At 42.5% G+C, this 20,795-nt stretch overlaps 1 protein-coding gene across 6 annotated transcripts in view; it reads left to right on the forward strand.

Annotated features, from left to right (window-relative positions):
• LOC126268155 (uncharacterized) overlaps positions 1-20,795 on the forward strand; it is a 694,665-nt gene that overhangs the window by 389,619 nt on the left and 284,251 nt on the right. For 3 of the 6 annotated variants that reach the window (XM_049973701.1, XM_049973702.1, XM_049973704.1), the window contains exon 4: positions 14,046-14,075. The exons of the other annotated variants lie outside the window; for them this stretch is intronic. In XM_049973701.1, the coding sequence (XP_049829658.1) occupies positions 14,046-14,075 (30 nt within the window). The remainder of the gene's footprint in view (positions 1-14,045; positions 14,076-20,795) is intronic. 6 annotated transcript variants of the gene reach the window in all.

Here is a 20,795-nt window from a genome sequence, read left to right on the forward strand (position 1 = left end):
AAAACCTCGTTATCGCACAATGGAGCAGCTTTTGCAGCGGCGTGTAATCTACGGTCTCGATAATGACGTCTGGTTTGCCTTTGGCACAATCATAAGTATACCAACTTTTGCCATTCGTTTATACATCACCATTGGTTGTAATCTCGCTGAAAGTTGCAAATGCAGTGGATTGTCATTGTGCATGTGCTACATGCACAAACACAGGTGTCGTTAGGTTGGGGAGCGGTGTTGACGACTTGAGAGGTAAACAGGTCTCATACCTTGGGAAGAGGTAAACAGGTCTCATACCTTGGGAGACTGCCGACCGTAGTGGCCGAGCGGTTCTAGGCGCTTCAGTCTGGAACCGCGCGACCGCTACGGTCGCAGGATCGAATCCTGCCTCGGACATGGATGTGTGTGGTGTCCTTAGGTTAGTTAGGTTTAAGTAGTTCTAAGCTGTATGGGACTGATGACCTCAGATGTTAAGTCCCATAGTGCTCAGAGCCATTTGAGCCAACCTTGGGAGACTGGCTTGCTTCTGCTACAGCCAGTTGAGCGACTATGAGGTGTACCGGACTGTTCGGTCTAAAGCGTTCGGCTGTCCTTTCAGCCAACTGTCGCTAAAATTGAACGTCTGATGTCGGTCGTACAGCGATGCAGAGTGACCCATGAACAGTCTTAGCACGAGCTCTGGGTGGACATATTGCTTTGAAAACTGGCAGTGCTTGTATAGCACAGCCATCTCAGAACAGGTAGGCGCAAATGTTGGTACCAGCGTTCAGTGTCTGTTACTTGCCGTGAGACTCCATTAATTATTTGGTTTAATGGCGGAACACATTACACTGGTATGAAACAATGGTGCTAACGAATAATAGGAAAAAAACATACAGGGTGATACAAAAGCATGCGTTTAATTTGAAGGAGTTGTTAGAGGAGTCGAAATACAACAACTACGGAATAGGAATTTACTGTCTTGGAAGCAATGTTGGGTCAATAAAAGCTTTGGAATGTCAAGGATAACAAGGACAATGGATGTAAACGCGCCGTAGGTTCAGCAGTTCAGTTAACTGAACAATGTTTTGTACATTACAGAGGTTGTTCAAAATGGTGACCACCACATTCAATACAGGTGTAACATCTTCGTAGAAAATTCTTATCCACTTTACCAAGTACACAAGTCCTCGCGCGAACCTCATCAGATGCTGCAAGTATACCCCCAAAAAGAGAGAGAGAGAGAGAGAGAGAGAGAGAGAGAGAGAGCTCACCAATGGAAGTCAGATGAGCGTATACAGCAACTGATACAGAAGACTTCAGCACAAAAACAGACCGAACACGCTCGGACGGCAAGCAATTGCATGTGGACAGAAACAGTAAGTATCTTTGCAGAACTTACGAGGTGTGTGTGCGTTGATTGTCCGTTTTGTTCCCGAGGTACCAAAGATTTCACTGGCTTCGGATGATTTTCAAACCCGTAAGTTCCAAATTATTGTATTTCAGCTTTTGTTGTCAGCTTCTGCAATTTCTCAGGTCTTTCATCAAGAAGTTCTGGAGCAGTTTTTACTGTCTGTTGTCTGGATTTTAGCTTGTGAGATTAAGCATATGGGATATAGCTGTGAAGGGAAGCTCTGGGGTAGCCAGTAACTCTCTTACACTCATGTAACAAAGTTTCCGTCTGTTGAGTTTACGTGCAGAGGTGAAGCGTACTGGTGGGAGCCAGTAAGTTGGTGTAGTTTTTGGACAGTCTGTGACGGTACGCATTGATATATTGACCTGGGTGTCGAGCTTGCTTGTACGCTTGCTTTATAGCCACAAAGAAGCACGATTTCCTGATCACTGATCCCAGTGCAGAGCAGCGGGCGTTGCAGCTGATGAACAAGTTGTACGCCCCAGTTTTAGGAAGATAATACTCCTGTTGAGACTGCAAACAGGAACATACACTTGTGGACAGTTTCCCATCGCCCCACCGAAAGCTAATGATTTTGTTTTTAATCGCATTATCTTAGATCCCTGTCTCTCTTTTTTTTGTCATTGAAGATTTTTGAAATAAGATTGCGTTTAGGTTTCTTCTTTCCTCATTTTCGTATCGTGCTATATGCTAGAATGGTGTTCACGGATCGGAGGCTGTGCCGTTGCCTGAAAAATCATAGGTTAAGACTTCAGTCGAAACCTGTATAAGTGAATTAGTGAAAGAATAATTGTCTGTACTGATTTCAGAAAGGCAACAAACAACTGCCAGGCTCAAACTATATGTGAAACAGTGAAAGGGATCCCACACCCCCATATAATTATCGTGATCCCTTATGAAGTACATGCGCAAGCTGTGCCGCTTTTGTTTCTTCAGTTGTTGTCTCCTTTTTTTTTCTCTCTGTCCCTCTCTGAAGCTTACCAAATCCGCAAAAGAATGCTTGTGTCCCATATATTTACTGTGAACAGTATTTCACCACGTGACAGAAAAGTGGAAAAAAAACAAGGCTTTTGATATAGCGTTTCTCATCGGCTGACTTAAGGCGCCCGTCGAGACACGTTAATATCAAAGAACTTGGCGTGACAAGTATCGAGTTTCGTGCCCACACGGGTCCTGCAACCCAACACCTTCCTGGAGGATCAGTGGTCCGCCGTTGCGAAATCGATACGCAGCCTCGTAAGTCTGTCGTTATTGTGCCGCTATAACGCTCCTTAGGAGCCTGCGATACTTCAGCCGTTGTCGTATCACAAGAGGGCCGTAAGCCTTTCTCAACATGGTAAGGCGATATGCTATTATCGTCGCGCTTTAGTTACTGCTTGGCTCTGAAACGTTGACTGTTGTGTGCCGTGTACGGGTTCCGCACCGCCGGATCCGTGGTTCTGTAACAATTTCGGTCGATGGGAATTTACGTGGTGAGTTCGGAGATACCGTGTCCTAACAACTGGTACATATGCACCCGTCATCAGGTAAAGCATTAGGCTGAACGTGCGATATCGGTCCTAAGATAACAGAGGAAAACTGTAGTTTACCAGGTCCACCATTGCGACACGTCCTTCCAAAGTTTTGAAGTACTCGAATATCCTTCCAAGAGCACTGAAGGAGCGTGAACATAATACAAAGACATAATAATAGAACTGCGATTGGCGTGCGGCCCTGTAATTTGTAGGCGTATCGACCCGCCCACCACTGTTTCACTCATGTCTGGGGTGCCATTGGTCAGAACTGTTAGCGGACGTCACTGACACGGCTGTTAACGTCGGCTGTCGAAACTGCAGCGGCTGTTAATTATTTTTGGTGTACTTAAAAGATTTTAAAATCTCAGTCGGATAGTTTAAGTGCGGGAAAATAAGCAGCGATGAGTTAGACTGGAACGACTGTAGAGTCATACATTCGTTCAGTTTATAATTTGGAATGTAATGCACTGATGACCCAAAATATTATGACGGCTGCCCACCGAGCGACTGTGGCATTGCGACCACCTGTCGTGATAAGGAAAGTAGAAAAATGGTGAAGAGACGAATGGCGAATTCTAGGGATGGGCCACAAATTGGCAATTCGCTGACGTGAGCGATTTCGGCCAAGGACTGAACGCAGTTACGATTGAATGGTCCTTTGTTGAAACGCACCAACTTTAACTTTTACAGTTTTGAGATAAACAAAAAAAAAATTTCACTCTTGTAATGTAGTATGAGACACAATTGTTTGTACGTGCAAAGTACACACACACGCCGTTACAAAAAAGCCGAAATTGTTCTGTTGCGGATGTTACTAACGCTTTTATTGACAAAATACGTATCTTACGTAACTGGTCTTTGCTCCTTTCAACACGGAACGAACAAAACCTGTAAGCGAGCAATAACATTAATAATCTTTGTTTATTCCCTTTATTTCCAAATGAATATGTGCATATGAAGTATGAAAATAAAAGGGAACATAAATGAAATAAATGTTATTTTTTCATACTACACACGGAATTTTTTTTATTTTCTTTGGCGGAATACAACCCTATTACTGATAAAACAGCTGCTGTACAGTCACATTTATTGCACAACAAAACTGTTAGGATAACAAGTCATACCGTTAGGAAAACTAGGTAATGCATATTCACTGACAAGGCCGTTCTAGTATTTCATCAAAGAATGCTGTACTTGACTCGGAAATCTGCCATAACGATGAACCTTCTTGAGATCGTCTTATTTCGTTGATTTGATTGGAACTCTTCCTTCTTAATAGGCCCTTCTCAGTTGGTTCATAAGAGGTGCATTTCTTAATCCAGGCTGAGGCAAATGGAATGTGTACTGGACAACGGTCCCAATGAGGGGACGGGCGACCACTCTCCCAGAATGATCTGCAGAGTAGTGGAAATCTGAGAATGATGCGGGAGCAAACTGCACTATGACGCTTCTAGGAAGGTTCTTCCCTTTGATTCATCACTTGCTGTTGTTTTTCTGTAATGCTTAGGCCACTAACTGTCTACATCAATGATATCAGCTCCTTCTACCATTTGTGATATAACATCCCTTTTTGCATTAGCAATGATTGTACAATAGTTTTTTGGAATGTAGATTCTGTCGCAGCACTTAATTTTTTTCTCGAAAACACCAAAATCGTTATCACAAGGCAGGAAGGAATGGCACCTGATAGAGAAGCGGTGAACAATTTCCTCGAATTTTTTATCTTCGACCAAACCCATGCAGAAACGAACAAATGAATGATTCCTGTTTTGGCCTGGACACACATCAGACTAAAAGTGCAGTTTCTTCGTGCCTGCTTTAATCTTGTTGATGAGGTAGTCCAATATGAATCTACACACCTCATTGGCCCCTTTCTTGGTCTGACCCTCATGATACATGTATACTGTGGAACTATTGTCCTTGAGGTTGTGCATAGTAAATACATGCACCCATAGCTGCCTTAGGTAGAATATTTCCTGTACAGGTATATGAGGCAGAGGTAAATTTTGCATGTAGTCAACGGCAAAACAGACTGTATCATCGGTCTGGCAAGATTCTGAGCATGCTTTCATAGAGGAATAAAATTTGCGACTTCTGCGCATGTCAGTACTTAGTTCACTTGCTGCTGCTAATTTAATATTTCGCGACAAAGGTGGAGAGTTCATTTTGACTTTAAGTTCTTCACAGGTACTGCACGCATCTATTTGGGGTCTACTGAATCTGTAGCCAAATTGAAATAATTAACATAAACTGCATATTTCAACCAACGTGGGGGACGTCCACAAGCAAACTGCTTTTGAAGTACATAGAGGAAGACTGTCGTTTAGGAAAGCAGTTGCTCATTATACTCAAGCTGACGTTGGTTTATACTGAAATTACAGAAGAGTAGTAGTTAGCGTTAATTTATGGACTACAACCACAACCCGAATATCTGATATTTTAATTTAAAACATACCTGATCAGCGAGGTATTAATATCTGCAACTGTTTCAAAATAAAAATTCACAAATGTGCATTTATTCTTCCACATCGCGTTTCAATAACAGAACCGCCAGTCTTCTGATGAATGACCGTCCTATTCGCACAGTACTGAACTATAAGCAGACATGGGTTCGGAATGCACTCTGACATATGCTGTTATATTTGTGTTTCAGAATGGAACTTAAAGTGTTTCGTGTTTGCCACTGTTTTGAAAAAATTACCGAGCTATTTCATATTTGCACTTATATTGCACACGTATCGAACGATATAATTATTGCTTTAAGCGTGTGCCCCTTGTTATATCATTGAAAAATGAAATTGCTGCAATTAGTTGAAGGTGGTGTAGCTCGAATATATCATATAATTTGCGGTGAATTGCTTTGCGAACTGACGCGTGAATATGAATGATTTCGTATCAGTTACTATTTCAGTAAGCGCTGTATTACTCGTATTGGATGCATAACGAGCACTTATCGCTCTGTCGGTCTATTCATCCATTCCTGTTCCTCTCTCTGTTTCACTGTTCCCTCTCCTGATTTCAAGTGCTGCGTAGGGCGTGAACATATCCATTAAACACATACAAAAGCAATGAATATTGTTAGAGTAGTGGAGGGGTGCCTCAGGCCGCGAGGAAAGCCTGTATTTGCTTAGGAATTAATAATCACTCTATGGATACGGGAGACGGATGATGTGGCGCAATGGCGAGTTCTCGACTTCTATTCGGGAGGACCGGCATCCAGAATTAGGTTTTCCGTGGTTTTCCTAATTCGCTAAACGTAAATGCCGGGGTGATTTCCTCGAAAAGGACGTGACCTATTTCCTTCTGCACCAACTATTAAAATAATCATGTCGTCGGCAGGAGCTCAAATCCTAGTCTTTCTTCCCATACTATTGACAGGACCGAATCTCTTCTCTAAATGTCACCGCAGTATTAAAACGCGGCGGCGAGTGTTGGCACAAGAAGAACGAAGATGCCTCGTCTACCTGCTAGGGAAACCATTCGTTGTATGAAACTGGACATCACGATGTTGCCGGAAGCCATGTCCTGCTGGGAACACAGCCCGAAAACCAGTGTCTACATAGTTTGTGACTCTGTCCCCGCCTTGTAACTTTGAGATGGAACCGTCAGAATTTCGTAATGTTACTATCAAAGTAATAACAGATCCGTCGGCTACAATCGAGTTTGATGAGAGTCCATATAGTAAATTAGTTTCCATGATCGTCAAACCTAAGCCATACCTCCGGAAATAACTGTTTCACTCCCACATTTAAGTTATTCATTTAGTCAAAATTACTTTCAGTGCCGAACTACCATTATCAAAGTGCTAATCCTTGTTGAAGTCGAACATAAGCTCTTATTTTACTATGCGGCACACACGTCAGTCATATCACATTTACTGTTTGTCTTCTAATTTCAATCGTAAAAGTTGTATACAGATAGGTGTGTTTGTATATTTGCTTCTCACATAAAATTGTCTTTCCATTTATATGAGAAGTCAATGATGGTAATTCATGGAGCGTAATAGTGTTACGTAATATGTTGAGTATTGTGACCGAACTTGTTCAGAGGAAAAGAGCCGTTGCAGCGAGAGACGACGCCTGCTCTTTATGCAGCCTGCCTCACGGAGACGTAGTGCGAGTTGCGTGTTTATCTCTGTTCTTTAAGACAGAATTTTGAGCTTTAAACGAGTCGCAGAAGTAGTCGAAAAGGTGAGGAAACATCTTCGTAGCTGAGTCAGCCGGATGCTTGCGTATATGTTGCGACGCTTCTTATTTAAAGAATTGGGTATACGTACAATAGGATTGAGGGATGAGAGAAGTGACGTCCGAATGTGGTAGTGGTGAGTAGCGGACGACGAAAATTTTCCAGAAGGCGGAAAATTCAAAATTTTTATTTCATAAAGAAGAAGATACCAATATTGCTGTTAAAATAACAAAAATCGCAGAAATAGTGACCTTAACATCATCCTTTACAGCAATAACCGCCAAACTTTTTTGTTCAAGAGCCGGTACTAACATTGTGAGAGCGCACACGTGCCTATCTCATAAGTAATTGGTAACTTATATAAATTACTATGTTATGAGCCCCCAGTAGATTATGTATAGTAAGGGCGCGATAGGTTGACCGCCGGCTCCCAATGTTCTGGTCGTTAAAAGTCGACACCATTCTTAACACTTGGTGTCGACTGTTCTGTTTTGCAGTTTGTTGCCACCAGCCTCTCCCCCTCCCTCCGCCCCACACCTCCACGGCCCCAAAATTGTGACACTGTGATTGTATTGTCTGTGTGAGCTGATGAATAATTGGTTAATAACAGTAATTGTACTTATATTTAAATGTATTATGCAATATGAGACACGATCTCAAGAGTACTAAATGTTATGAATGTCATTTTTCTTCGACTCCTTATGCTATATTACAATACCCTTAATTTAAGTTCATATTCTTTGCTACAAATTTGTATCGCATTTGAAGATGACTGTCTCTGTAACGCGTATTCACGAATCTGTGTTATTGCTGTTGGGAAGGATATACCATAGCAGCTGATCGGTCGGAGTCGCGCATACCCGTGTGTTACCAGAAGACAGACAAAACATTCCTTCTGTCACATCCTTTAACCCCGCAGTGGCCGTGCTACTTATTCCTTGCGACCCTGAGGCAAGCGGCCAACTTTATTTAACTCACGGCCGAATTCGATTAAAATTAAGCACATCTTCAAATATTACTGGCACTGGAATTATTTTTGTTACCGAACTGGAAGACTACCCTTTTAAGGAGCTCTTAACGTCAGCTGATGTTTCTGTAGTTTCTCCTGGGACTGGCATGACCTGTTTCCTTAATTGTTAATATTTATTGAACCCTGTCCCATTAGCTACGGCTGAGTAGTATTTCCATGGATTTTTGAAAACAATATTTTTAGACGCACTTTAGAAGTATGCGTTCAGTGAACAACATGTGCCAGGAGACTGCAATTGCGATAGTTACTTATGATTCTGACATAATGGATAGAGAAAAAATAATTGTGCTGGTATGCCACTAGGAGTCCATTGGCATTTCCCATTTACAGTATCAGCGAGGACAATCAAGACGACAAAACAAGTACTATCAGAATAAACTGTGTAGTGTTCCAAGCAGGTTTTTTATGAGTGCTTCTGATCGATGAGGATTTTTATGTATGGAATTTGCCCCATTAACACCCTTTCCAAAATACAGAACACCCACATTACGCATGAAAACTTTCGAAATTTCGAGGCGTCATTGAATTACGGGAGGGGCGTATCTCCTTTAGTGTCCCTACAGATATCGTTCTTTCAGCTCCTTACAGTGGACATAATTCCAACATTTTGTTCCGCCTAAAGTCAACTGCCAGACACGGTAGGTTGATGTAATCTTCCCGCATCAACAAGTGAGTGCACAGAAGCCTATTCCAGGATTGGATATAGGCGATTTTCGAATTCTTTTTTGTGGTGGTGAGGTGTACAATGGACTTCCTCATAAAGGTTAACTCATAGTACAGTAACTTTGCGCTGCCAGACCTGAATCAAGTGCAATGAAGACAGTTCTCCTTGTTCGCTGACCAGCGAGGGTGTGGTTCACAGGTGGGAAAGCGAGTTGGTAAAGTGTATCAGAAAAAGAAATGGCCATAGTAGATTAGGTTACGTTAGATGAACTTTCCGTTCAAGGTGCTCCAGGACGTACAACGTAGAGAAATAAGAATACACAATAAATATGTACAAATCAAAACAAATGTGCAAACGTTCAATACACTGAAGCACATATGATAATTCTTAGGCTATTGTAGCTATGCATCATGAAATAGAGAAGTCATTTGTCAGCACTTATTTGTACTGGGCGCATTACTGCACTGAAATTGTACAGAAAAGAGTATACTAATATTCACATTATTTGATATTGTTAGTGACATATACACGTCACTTTGTTCTATTAAGAAATTCGTCAGTTGAGTAGAGGAAATGGCCACCAATACACCCTTTAGGCTGCTGTTAAACTTGACTTTAATTGCAAATAAAGTTTATTGTGACTGCTGGAAAGTTATTGAAAAGTGTTTTCCTTGGTAATGGACGTCTTTCTGGATCAAAGTAAATGACTTTAAATGTTTTTGAAGATTATACTTACTTCTAGTACTGATTCCAAGGACTGATCTGTTGGTTTGAAAAAAGAAAGAGATTTTTAATGACAAATTTCATTAAGGTCTAAATATATTTACGAAGTAGTAGTTAACATCCTTAGTTCCCTAAACAGGCCTGTGCGGGATGTTCTAGTATGGTACCTCGAGATACAATTCTGATGGACATTTGATGCATGGAAACGTTAGACACACCTATCTTATACACATCACTGTTGTGCATTCTTGGGTTCTGTATCATAGATTTTCCTCGCGCTCTGTTGAGGGAAATGCGGCATCATCGAAAATCGCGGATATTCTTAAGCGACTCTACTTTTGACTGATAAGGCGGTGTTGGTGTGCTGCTAATTGAGGGCAGTCTTTAGGTACATTCTTCGAGGTGCATGTTCACTCACTAACTGCGCTCCTGGAATCTGTAGATGTGTGTAGTGTTTTGTTTTTGTCTAAACTACTACGGTAGCTGAACCACAGTTGCCGCCACTGAGTGCTGGCAAGCTTATAGAGCTGGTAGACACTCGCCTGGGTGACCTCAATAACTCACAGCAGGTGCGGCCGCAGACGTCGGTTATTATAATTTACTTGAGACTGGTTCGCAGCTGCTAAAGCCTGCTCCTGGCTGTCAGCGGCCTCGCCTACCTGCGTCTGATGGACAACGAGGGCGAGTTTGATTACTTCCCGTGGTAAAGCAGCCTGTGGACTTGTAGATGAGAGGCACTTCTTAATTCTCTGTCCCACTGGCAGGAAAGCGCAGAATGTCGTGATTCGCGTCATATGCTCATCGCGCAAGGTGACACTCTTGAGTGAATCATTAAGGCAGTGAACAATGCTAATAGTGCTATGCCCTGTTACTCCAGTCATCTAATTCCAGCTCAGAATTTAACTTACTCCTCATATTGTCCTTCGTTAGATTCGTTGTGACGCCAACATCTTCGAGATGTAAATACTTTTAACCGGTAGTACGTTAATTCTCGTTTCTAGTCAACTAGGACTTTTTCGCCAGAGAATAGAACTCTACATATTACGTTTGTAGTCTCATTTCCCTCTGCGTTTCGATTTTGTCTGTTACAATACGATAGTAACAGATTTTTCCAGCGCATTGTCTCAAACACAGCGAGGTGGTGAAGTAATTAAGACGCTGGAGTCTCATTTAGAGCGGGTGTGGTTCAAATCTTCTCCCTTCGAGATTTATATTTTCCGAAGTGTCTCAAAATAGCTTCAGGCGAGTTCCAGAAACTTGGGTTAATTAAGGCAGCCAGATGTTTACTTCTCCTTCCCCGTCCAGTCTGCTTGAGCTCCGTCTCTTTATGACCTCACAATCGACGGGCCGTTCGTTAAACTGTCTCTTCTTTCCCACTTCGACTCATTCACTTTTGTTTCTCAGTGCCGTGAATTTTTTTAAAGATTGTTCGGTGTTTTGACTTACACTTGCCACATTGAGAGATACTGATGGTTGGATTTGAAGGGACGGGTACAAGACATTTATTACAGCCGACGTACTGCATGTATGCATGTGTGGTCTGTCGGCAGAACACGTCACGTTAATTCCACAATATTTCCTTGTCGCAGCTGCTAGACAGCTTTATCTAAGCAGCTAACTCCCAGCAGGAACCGGCTGCAACGAGCAGCTGCTTAGAGTAAACTATGTGGAATTTACACAGTGTGATCCAGCAGCAGATCTGATAGCCGTATACTCAACGCATTTGCTGGGAAAATCGATTTACTATTCGATACTATCACGACACCGTAATCGATAGAATTCTGCGAAATTTTTTGTTCACACATGTGAGATATTTGAAAGGCATTGGCGTATTTTGCATGTACCTTTTTCTCTGTGGTATATTAACAATTAATGTGTTCCAAAAGATGTTCAAGAGTGTAAATACAAGACTGAATTTGTAGCTCGCAGTAATATATCGATAACTCTCCGCTCTCGCTCTATGGAATACAGAAAAAACTCCTAATTCGTCATTTCTAATTAAATTTCTAGGTTTTCACTTACGCAGAGGAAGCGAGTGTAGTGTCAGAGATTTTATCTGATTCTCATCAAAATGTGAGCGATAGGCTTCCGCAGTTGAAACTTCTGTCTAGCAGTTGTTACGCGAGAGCAGTAAATCGAGGAACTACAATATTGTATCTGTTGGCTGTGGGCTGTTCCTAAGCAGGAAAGCCGGCCGCAGTGGCCGAGCGGTTCTAGGCGCTTCAGTCTGGAACCACGCGGCCGCTACGGTCGCAGGTTCGAATCCTGCCTCGGGCATGGGTGTGTGTGATGTCCTTACGTTAGTTAGGTTTAAGTAGTTCTAATTTCTAGGGGACTGGTGACCTCAGTAGTTAAGTCCCATAGTTCTCAGAGCTATATTTGAATCATAAGCAGGAAAAAAAAAAACGGTCTAAGCAGCCTAACAACTCATCCAGTCCACTTAAATTCATATGACAGCTACAAGCAGATCACAAAAGTCTCAACTATGTATTAACTTGTTACCTGTTGTAAAATGGAATTTACAAAAGTACGAGCGCTGTATCTTAGTGTCTGTCTTCTTCTGCTTGATCTAATGTTATGTTTCCCAAATCCTTCTGAGACTATTAACCCCTTAGTGCGATCAGATATTAGCTACCCCCCTTTCACCCCTCTCCCTATATCCGTCAGCAGTAGTGGCTAACGAAACTGTAGAGTGAAAATGAATTTTTTTTCGAAATACTTTATTTTTAAGATGATGAAAGATAAATTATATTTAGTTTTTGCAGGTGTTTTATTAAACCACGAACTAATGAGCCAGCGGGGCAGTGTTATTTGTTATAACTTATTTTTTTATAGGAAGATGATATAATTCTCAGTTCATTGCAGGTACTACCCACAAATCATCCTGAGAAAACAAAGCTAACTATTCATAATTAGGGTAGAGACACGTTACAAAACATACTTGCACTGCACCCACTCTCCCCAGCGACACTTGCTGGACCTACGCCCGTCACCCCCATTTAAAATCAACCAAGTTAATAACAATACCCGCCTTAGTGGCCGAGGTCGCTAACGCGCGTTTGTGCAGTGGCGCTCGACGCGGGGGTAAGCGGGTTCGAATCCTGGTAGTGGAAAGAATTTTCGCTGCCAGTATTTGGTCGCCAAGGGCAAGGGAGGTGTGAAGTTCCTTATCACCAGACTTATTCACCGATGTCCTGGTTCAAATACCAAACCTCTTTTATGTGTCTCATGAAATGAGAACATGTGACACTGTGATGGTGGTGATCGGTCCGTCGAATGGGGACGTTAAGCTTGGGGGGGCTGTGCTATTCGAGTAGGCTATGTATCGATTCAATTGGCTCTGAGCACTATGGGACTTAACTTCTGAGGTCATCAGTCCCCTAGAACTTAGAACTACTTAAACCTAACCAACCTAAAGACATCACACACATCTATGCCCGAGGCAGGATCCGAACCTGCGTCCGTAGTGGCAGCGCGGTTGCAGACTGTAGCGGCTACATCTGCTCGGCTACCCAGGCTGGCAGGCTATGTATCGTCACAAGGTTTCACCCTCTCGCTTCTCCCACCACCACCACCACCACCACCACCACCACCACCACCATCATCATCATCATCATCATCCAACACGAACATTACATTCCACTCCACACACACACACACACACACACACACACACACACACACACACACGCTGTATTGCAAACATTGTAATGGAGCATGTTGTAAATAAATAAATAATAAGAATAATAAGTTATAATAATGATGATGATGATTGTAATATAATATTGGGTGAGTCTTATAGAAATGTAGGGCATTGTTACTGTTGTGTTGTGCTGGTAATTAGTTCGTTTATTTGTTCCGGATGAGGAAGCAATTTCAGGTCAGTTACGAGAATTAGGTGTACAACTCGGAGGAAGTATATTCACGGGATATCTACACTTATGTGATTTTATGTCTCAATTTTGCTGTCATAGAAGAATGGTTCAAAGTATATGTATAATGGTTGAGCTACGTGACGATAATGATTTTCATACAGATGTTTCACAAACCGTTACCTCCACTATATTGTGTGACATTATTAGTAATTCAAGTAATCAGTATTACAGTCTTTCGAAACAGTGATAATATTACTGATCTTTTGAAAACAGTTCAGTTTCGTGACCAAAACACAATCGTACCCTTTTGTTTTTCCCCTCGCAAAATTTAATATTGCCCTACAGGGGGCTTGATCTAGTGGCACAGACACACGCCTTCCATTGCACTGCGCACGTGTTAGGCGGTGAAGTTTAACAGCACTCCAGGAAGCTTATTTACGCAATGTGAATCCTTAGTGTGTGTGTGTGTGTGTGTGTGTGTGTGTGTGAGAGAGAGAGAGAGAGAGAGAGAGAGAGAGAGGGGGGGGGGGGGGCAGGGGGGAGGTAGAAGGTACTGGTGATAGGTAGCACAAGGGAATAGTGATGGTGAATTCATTTCAAAGTTTTCGGTTATTTGATTTCTTTCTTCGGTTGAGATAAATATTAAATTTATAATTCTTCTTCATTTCAGAACTCTTCGCCGTATGGAGATACACTAAAGGTAAAATTCGTAAACTCACATAACGGCCGAAACTAACGCAGTCGCATTACTAACACGATTCGCAGTCACAAGGGTACGCTTTACTTGGGTCCTGAATTTAAACGCACTAATTTCTAAAAGCCAATTCCTAACTTCTCCTGGTTCCATGCTTACAGCTTTCTGGTTGTCTGATACCCTCTAAACTCCAAATAAATTCGAACTGTGTTCATGGAGACACCGCTGACTTAATTCGCTTACAGAATGTAACTGTATTTTGTACGTTTATCTATCCTCGATCTGTTTCAGTTGCAGAAGGATCCCGAATGCGGATGTTGAATTATTTCGGTCTAGTCATGTACGTAAAAGGCAAAGGTGGGTTATGACGTCACGAGTCTGAATTCTGCGCGATATTAACGGCACCTTCACCACTGATCAGAAGGTCGTCGCCTGTTGACGTTATTTGGTGCCGCTTTGATTCGCAGTGTTGCGCCGTTGCGTATGTTAATGGCGCTTCCTGCGCCGCATTTAATATAAAACTAAAAGAGCTGAACATTTAATTTGATGAAATTAATGTAGCAGCCAACATAATTTTTCAAACTGGCTGTGACCTTTAATGAAATACGTTTACTCCCAGTGTGTGGAATTTACCCGAGTTCGCGCGCGAGTGCACACACACACACACACACACACACACACACACACACACACACAACCATTAAAAATTCAATATTTCTTGATGAGTCAAGATGTGTCCTATCATCCTTAGTTTAGTTTCACCATAATACTCTTTCCTCCCACAATGCAAAACAGTACCTCCTTTTTATCATCCGATGTACCAGGCTAACTTTCAGCATGTTTCATTAGCAGCATATTTCAAAGCTATTCTCTTCTTGATTAGCGTTTAGGTATGACTTCCATATAGCGCATACAGGTCGGCTGTGTTATAAATCGTATTTACTGTCACTTAATGTGATATTCAACATTAGTGTCTTTTTATTTTCCATAGAAGCCTTTTCTTTCTATTGTTAGTCGGCATTTTATGTTTCTTTACTTCCGCTATTTTCAGTTATTGTGCTATCCAGGTAGCAAAACCCGTGTACTGCAATGTCTCAGTTTGTAATTTAATTCACCCAACGTTACATGACTTATTTCCATTCCAAACGATGGGAATTGTTTTGCTTGTACTGATAATCATCCTACAACGCCTTTTCAAGGTGACATCGGCAAACCTCAAAGCTTTATTTCTTCTCCTCTGCCTTAAAGTTCATTTTCAAAATATTTTCTTTAGTTTCTTTTACTGGTTGCCCTGCATACAGCAGATAGACTACAACCTTGCCTCATTCCCTTATCAGCTTTCCTCAATTCGTTTCGCTTCCTGTGTTTTATCCTTGATAACTTCAGTTTTCCATAGAGTATATTCTAGGTCCGTGTAAAAGCAAAAGCTTTCTCCTGCGGTCAGTTTCGTAGTCAGCGAGAATGCCTGCATCTTCCTCGATGGCACGCACTGTAACAGAACACGAATAGTTAGCAAATGCGGTTCCAAAGCAATCGGCGGTTGATACAGTCCGTCTTGATGGCAAAAATTTAATCCACATGATCTGTTTCGGTTCCTGTAGAACCATCTTCAGATCTACAACTTCGGTTACAGGAGTAACCCGTCCACACACAGCAACCTTCATTTGCTGCGTCATATGTAACCGAAATTGCAGATCTGAAGATGGTTCTAGAGGAACCGAAACCGGTCATGTGAATAAACATTTTTGCAATCAAGACAGATTATAATTAACATTGTTTATTGTTATCTCGTGGACCGCAAAAGACATTTCAAATGTGTGGTGCAGTAGTTTCCTCAATAGTTCACTTTTGCGTCGAAACCATCTCACACTTTACCTTTATCCTCGCGCACAGAGTATGGCAGGACTGTGCATCATCTTACTGTGTAATAAGTTCTGCATCTGCATCTAGATGGGTGGTCAGCAGATCACACTTAAGTGCGTAGCAGAATGTTTATCGGACCACCTTTGTAATATTTCACAATTTTTCCACTTTCGAACAGAGCGCGGAAAAACCAACAGGTATGTGTTTCTGTGCGAACTCTGCTTTATTTTATTATGATGATAGTTTCTCCGTATGTAGGTCAGCGCCAAGAAAACATTTTCGCACTCGGAATAGGAAGTTCGTGATTGAAATTTTGTGTGAAGATCCCGCCGCAACCTGAAAAGGTTTTGTTCTAATGATGTCCATCCCAAATCTTGTACCTGTCCGTGACACTCTCTCCCGTATTTCTCGGTAATACAAAACGTGGTTCTCTTCCTTAAACTTTCTCGATGTACTCCGTTAATCCTAGTTCCTAGAGTCCATCCACTAATCTGTGTCAAGGATAGGAACAAGACATCTCAGGCAGTTGCGGGGGAAATCCGATTGTTCTGCTAGCAGCTTTTTAGTGGTGGATACACGATTTTATTTTTTCTGCTTTCTCTGTTCCTATTCCATCTTCTCGTGATGACATTCAGATTGATATCACATGATGGAAATAAACCGAGATGATATCGTGAATAGAAGCTTTCGTATGGCGAAAACGTGTCTAACGAACTATTTTTGAGCAGTCTTCTACGCGGATACGTTAGAATCTGTAATCATGTGACAGGTGATTTAACGTCGTCCTATGCTCCTAATTCTGAAAACAGTAAACTAAGTGGTTTCACATGACTTTTCCGGTCACACACACACACACACACACACACACACACACACACACACACACTGTTTGGCTCCCGAACTAGCTAATCACGGTAATGTGTCTAAATTTCCAGCGTCAATGCAAATCGGCACTTATTTTTGTTAGGGCTGATAACTGCGTATGATTTTATTCTACACTTATTTGTTTCCTCTGAATGTGAAGTCCGGGACCACAGGCGAGTGTTAGCTGTTTTGAATTAGCAAATTCGTAAAAAAACCTCCTAATTTCTATTGGATCGTTTTTAGGTTAGCCGTTTCTGTGTGCCATACGATTAGATGTCACTTGAATCATTTGTGTGGTAAAAATCAGCATCGGCGTATTGTTTGCACTACGGCATGTGTATCATCTACGTGACACTGTTATCAAGAATGTTTCGTCCGAATATACTCATTTCCGCGATCTTATTCTGAACTCTCTTAGCTGCCGTCACTTCTTCAGTGATTCAGCGGCTGTGACGATGTGGAGAACCCGTATTATTTTTGAGGGCTCTTATAGACAGTTGACATACGTGTTGAAATAACCGAACCAAAATAATAAAATCAGTGTAAACCATCTACGCGAAGGGCTCTACAGAAAGATGTTGAATAAAATTGCCCGTAGGAAGAGGGGGGGGGGGGAGATACATAAGGACAAGACGAGACGGAACGAAACGTAACGGGTTGAGAAGGTAAGGGGTGTCGTTTCAATGATCACAAACTCGATGCAAATTTACCACGAACTTGGCAGTTTGAGAGTTCATTTGTCAGTATGACGTTGCCCATTGTTTGGTCAGCAGCGACCGGGCGCCGCAGCGGAGAAAGGACAGTCGTACTGGGCGTCGTTAGGACACCGTTCTGGCACTGTCCACGCACGGGGTAAGCCTTGCGGATAGCTGCGGGGACAGCACGGCGTTGCAGGCTCGCCTGGAACCGCAATGGCCGGCTGGGGCCTCCCCGGCGCAGGATTTCCTCCGCCGCCGTGTCTGCTGGCTGTTGTCTCGGGGGAGGCAGAGAAACCACGGGAGCCGCGCGGCGCCTGCTGATTGCCATTCGAGTGCCACCAGGGGCACTGGACGGCGAACTCGACATTGTGCTGTTGCAGAGCGATTTTAACTGGCGGGAAGTGAAACCGCTGATTTACTCGGAGGTGGGATGGGGGGGGGGGGGGGGGGGGGCGAGACTGCGAAACCACAGAGACACAAATGTGCTGACGAAGAATCCATGGTCTCACAGCGTAACTCGCAGCTTGCAAGACTGGCAGGGGAGCCCGAACCTGAACGACTTCGCCCGGAGGATTAACGACCGTGGGCTGGTGCACCGGCCAGCTTCAGTGTGGTTTTCAGACGGTTTCTCACGCTCGTTTAGGGAAGTGCTGGACTGGCCCCCAGTCTCCGCCTCAGAAAATTCGATGGCCGAACAACTGTAATACGATCATATACAGAACAAAGCGGCGACACGAAGGGTAACAGCCCTCTAACGAAGGGACCGTACAGTCTTGTTTCATGTTGACAGGATGTGTAGGTCATAACTAGGGCTTAAACACATTTGAACAGGGAGACGCAACTCTCAACCGGTCTTGAGAAAATCTTACATATTGTATATGTGACCGCTACTTCTCAAGGAGTCTGCAGCCGACTACACAAGCGTTTACATTCTAAGATACAAGGTGTTTCGGTTGAATGTACCTGCCAGCACTTTTTTCCCACGTAATTCTAAAACAGATTTATTACGACTATCCAAATTACCAATATTTAATGTTTCCTTTATTATTTTCATAATCGTTATCCTGAAAAATAAGCAAAAAATTTCGGAAGTGGCTTGGAAATAAGAGAAGGGGTTACACAAGAACTTTAAATGAAATCAATATTTATTCATTTGATTTATATTATTATATCTACATTTGTGACAGGTATAATATGGAGCACAGTACGAATTAGGACGATACTGACAATGTAAACATGGAAAACAATTATACTTACGACATACAGCACTTGTAATGAACGCCGAATTTTTCATGTGTTCTTTTTTTTTCGTTATGTCTGCTGCAAAACTGTGTTAACATACATTAACGGTTCTCGGTCTTCAGATAGTTTCGTGGTCTACCACTCGACTCAGTTTTTAGAATTACATGGGGATGAAAAAAAGTACCGCCACTGAGATTCAACCCAAAGACCTCACGCTTATGAAACTAAGCGCTCGCTCACTCGGCTGCGGAGTCCATGAATACTAGCGGCCATACAACTAAAATGTTCAAACTCAAATTTTCTCGAAAACGGCCGAGAGTAACGTGTTCCTGTTAATAAATGCTGAAGTTCCATCGTCCCCTACACACCCTGTCAAAATGTTCAAATGTGTATGAATTCCTGAGGGACCAAACTGCTAAGGTCATCGGTCCCTAGACCTACACACTACATAAACTAACTTATGCTAAGGACATCACACACACCCATGCCCGAGGAAGGACTCGAACCTCCGGCGGGAGGGGCCGCCCAGTCCGTGCATGGCGCCTCTAACCGCGCGGCCACACCCTGTCACTATGGACCAGGTCGGTGTGGGGACGCCCTTACGGTCATTTGTAAGTTAAATGAAATGAATTTTCGTAATCATGAGTACAGCGGACCCCGTGTTAGACGGCATAATGCCTAGCAAAAGAAGAACAGGAATCCGTAAGCGATTACCAGTTAACGATGGCAGGGTCATTAACAACGACCAACGCTTCATACTTTAAGCATGTAAGAGTGTACTGGTCTACGTTAGTTAGTTTCATGTACGACGGCTCATTTGCATCATAAATTGTAATGATGTGGAAATTCCTATCCACAAAAAAAAAGCTCTGAGCACTGTGGGACTTAACATCTATCCCCTAGAACTTAGAACTGCTTTAACCTAACTAACCTAAGGACATCACACACATCCATGTCCGAGGCAGGATTCGAACCTGCGACCGTAGTGGTCACGCGGTTCCAGACTGAAGCGCCTAGAAGCGCACGGCCACACCAGCCGGCTCCTACCCACCACCTTTTACACATTACACTAACAGAAAGTCTTCTACGGGATAGGACTAATTGACAAGGACAAACCTTATAAATTTGTTTTTAAATTTTACTCTGCTGTACTTCAGATACTTTCCGTCACTGAGTAAGGTATCAAAAATTTAAGTTGCAACATTGTGCTCCCCTTAATGTGGAGTAATGAATGTAATTTTTCCGTCTGATGTTGTATTTATGTACGCCATTGTTCCTTTTGAACTGCAGCGGATTATTCATAGCAATCTTCATGTGGGAATAAATATTCGTTGAAGCATTACTCCGAATGCGCAACTCTTAAACAGATGCCTACAAGATGATGATCAAATGTGTGTGAAATCTTGTGGGACTTAACTGCTAAGGCCATCAGTCCCTAAGTTTACACACTATTTAACCTAAATTGTCCTAAGGACAAACACACACACCCATGCCCGAGGGAGGACTCGAACCTCCGCCGGGACTAGCCGCACAGATCCTGGCTGCAGCGCGTTAGACCGCTCGGCTAATCCCGCGTAGCGCCTAACAGATGATGGTTGGTGAGCACCACATATTATTCTTACATAACTTTTTTAAACAATGAAGGCTTTCTTTCTGAAAGATGAGTTATCCTAGAACATTGGTTCATAAGACATTACTGAATGGCAAAAATATGTCAGCTTACTGATTTGTGTGTGCAATGATTCTAAGTGCAAATGTGGCCCAGCTGCGTTGTTACAGGAGTTCAAAAAATGTGCTTTTTCCAGTTTAAATTATCATCGATATGACACGCAATAATTTTGAAGTTTCCATCCTATTTATTAGTTCCTCGCCATGTGTTACACTTACCATTGGTGTACTAGAGACGGTGCTGAACTCGTAGCACAGCAGTGTATGATCCTATGACCACGTACATAGAATATTCTGTAAATTACAATAATCCATACGGAAGTAAATCCCAGAATCTTCCAGAAATCTTAAATGATAAATAATGACAAGGTTTTGGGAATAGATATGGTGA

The sequence above is a fragment of the Schistocerca gregaria genome, chromosome 4 (assembly GCF_023897955.1).
Source record: "Schistocerca gregaria isolate iqSchGreg1 chromosome 4, iqSchGreg1.2, whole genome shotgun sequence".
In the NCBI taxonomy this organism is placed as follows: Eukaryota; Metazoa; Arthropoda; class Insecta; order Orthoptera; family Acrididae; genus Schistocerca; species Schistocerca gregaria.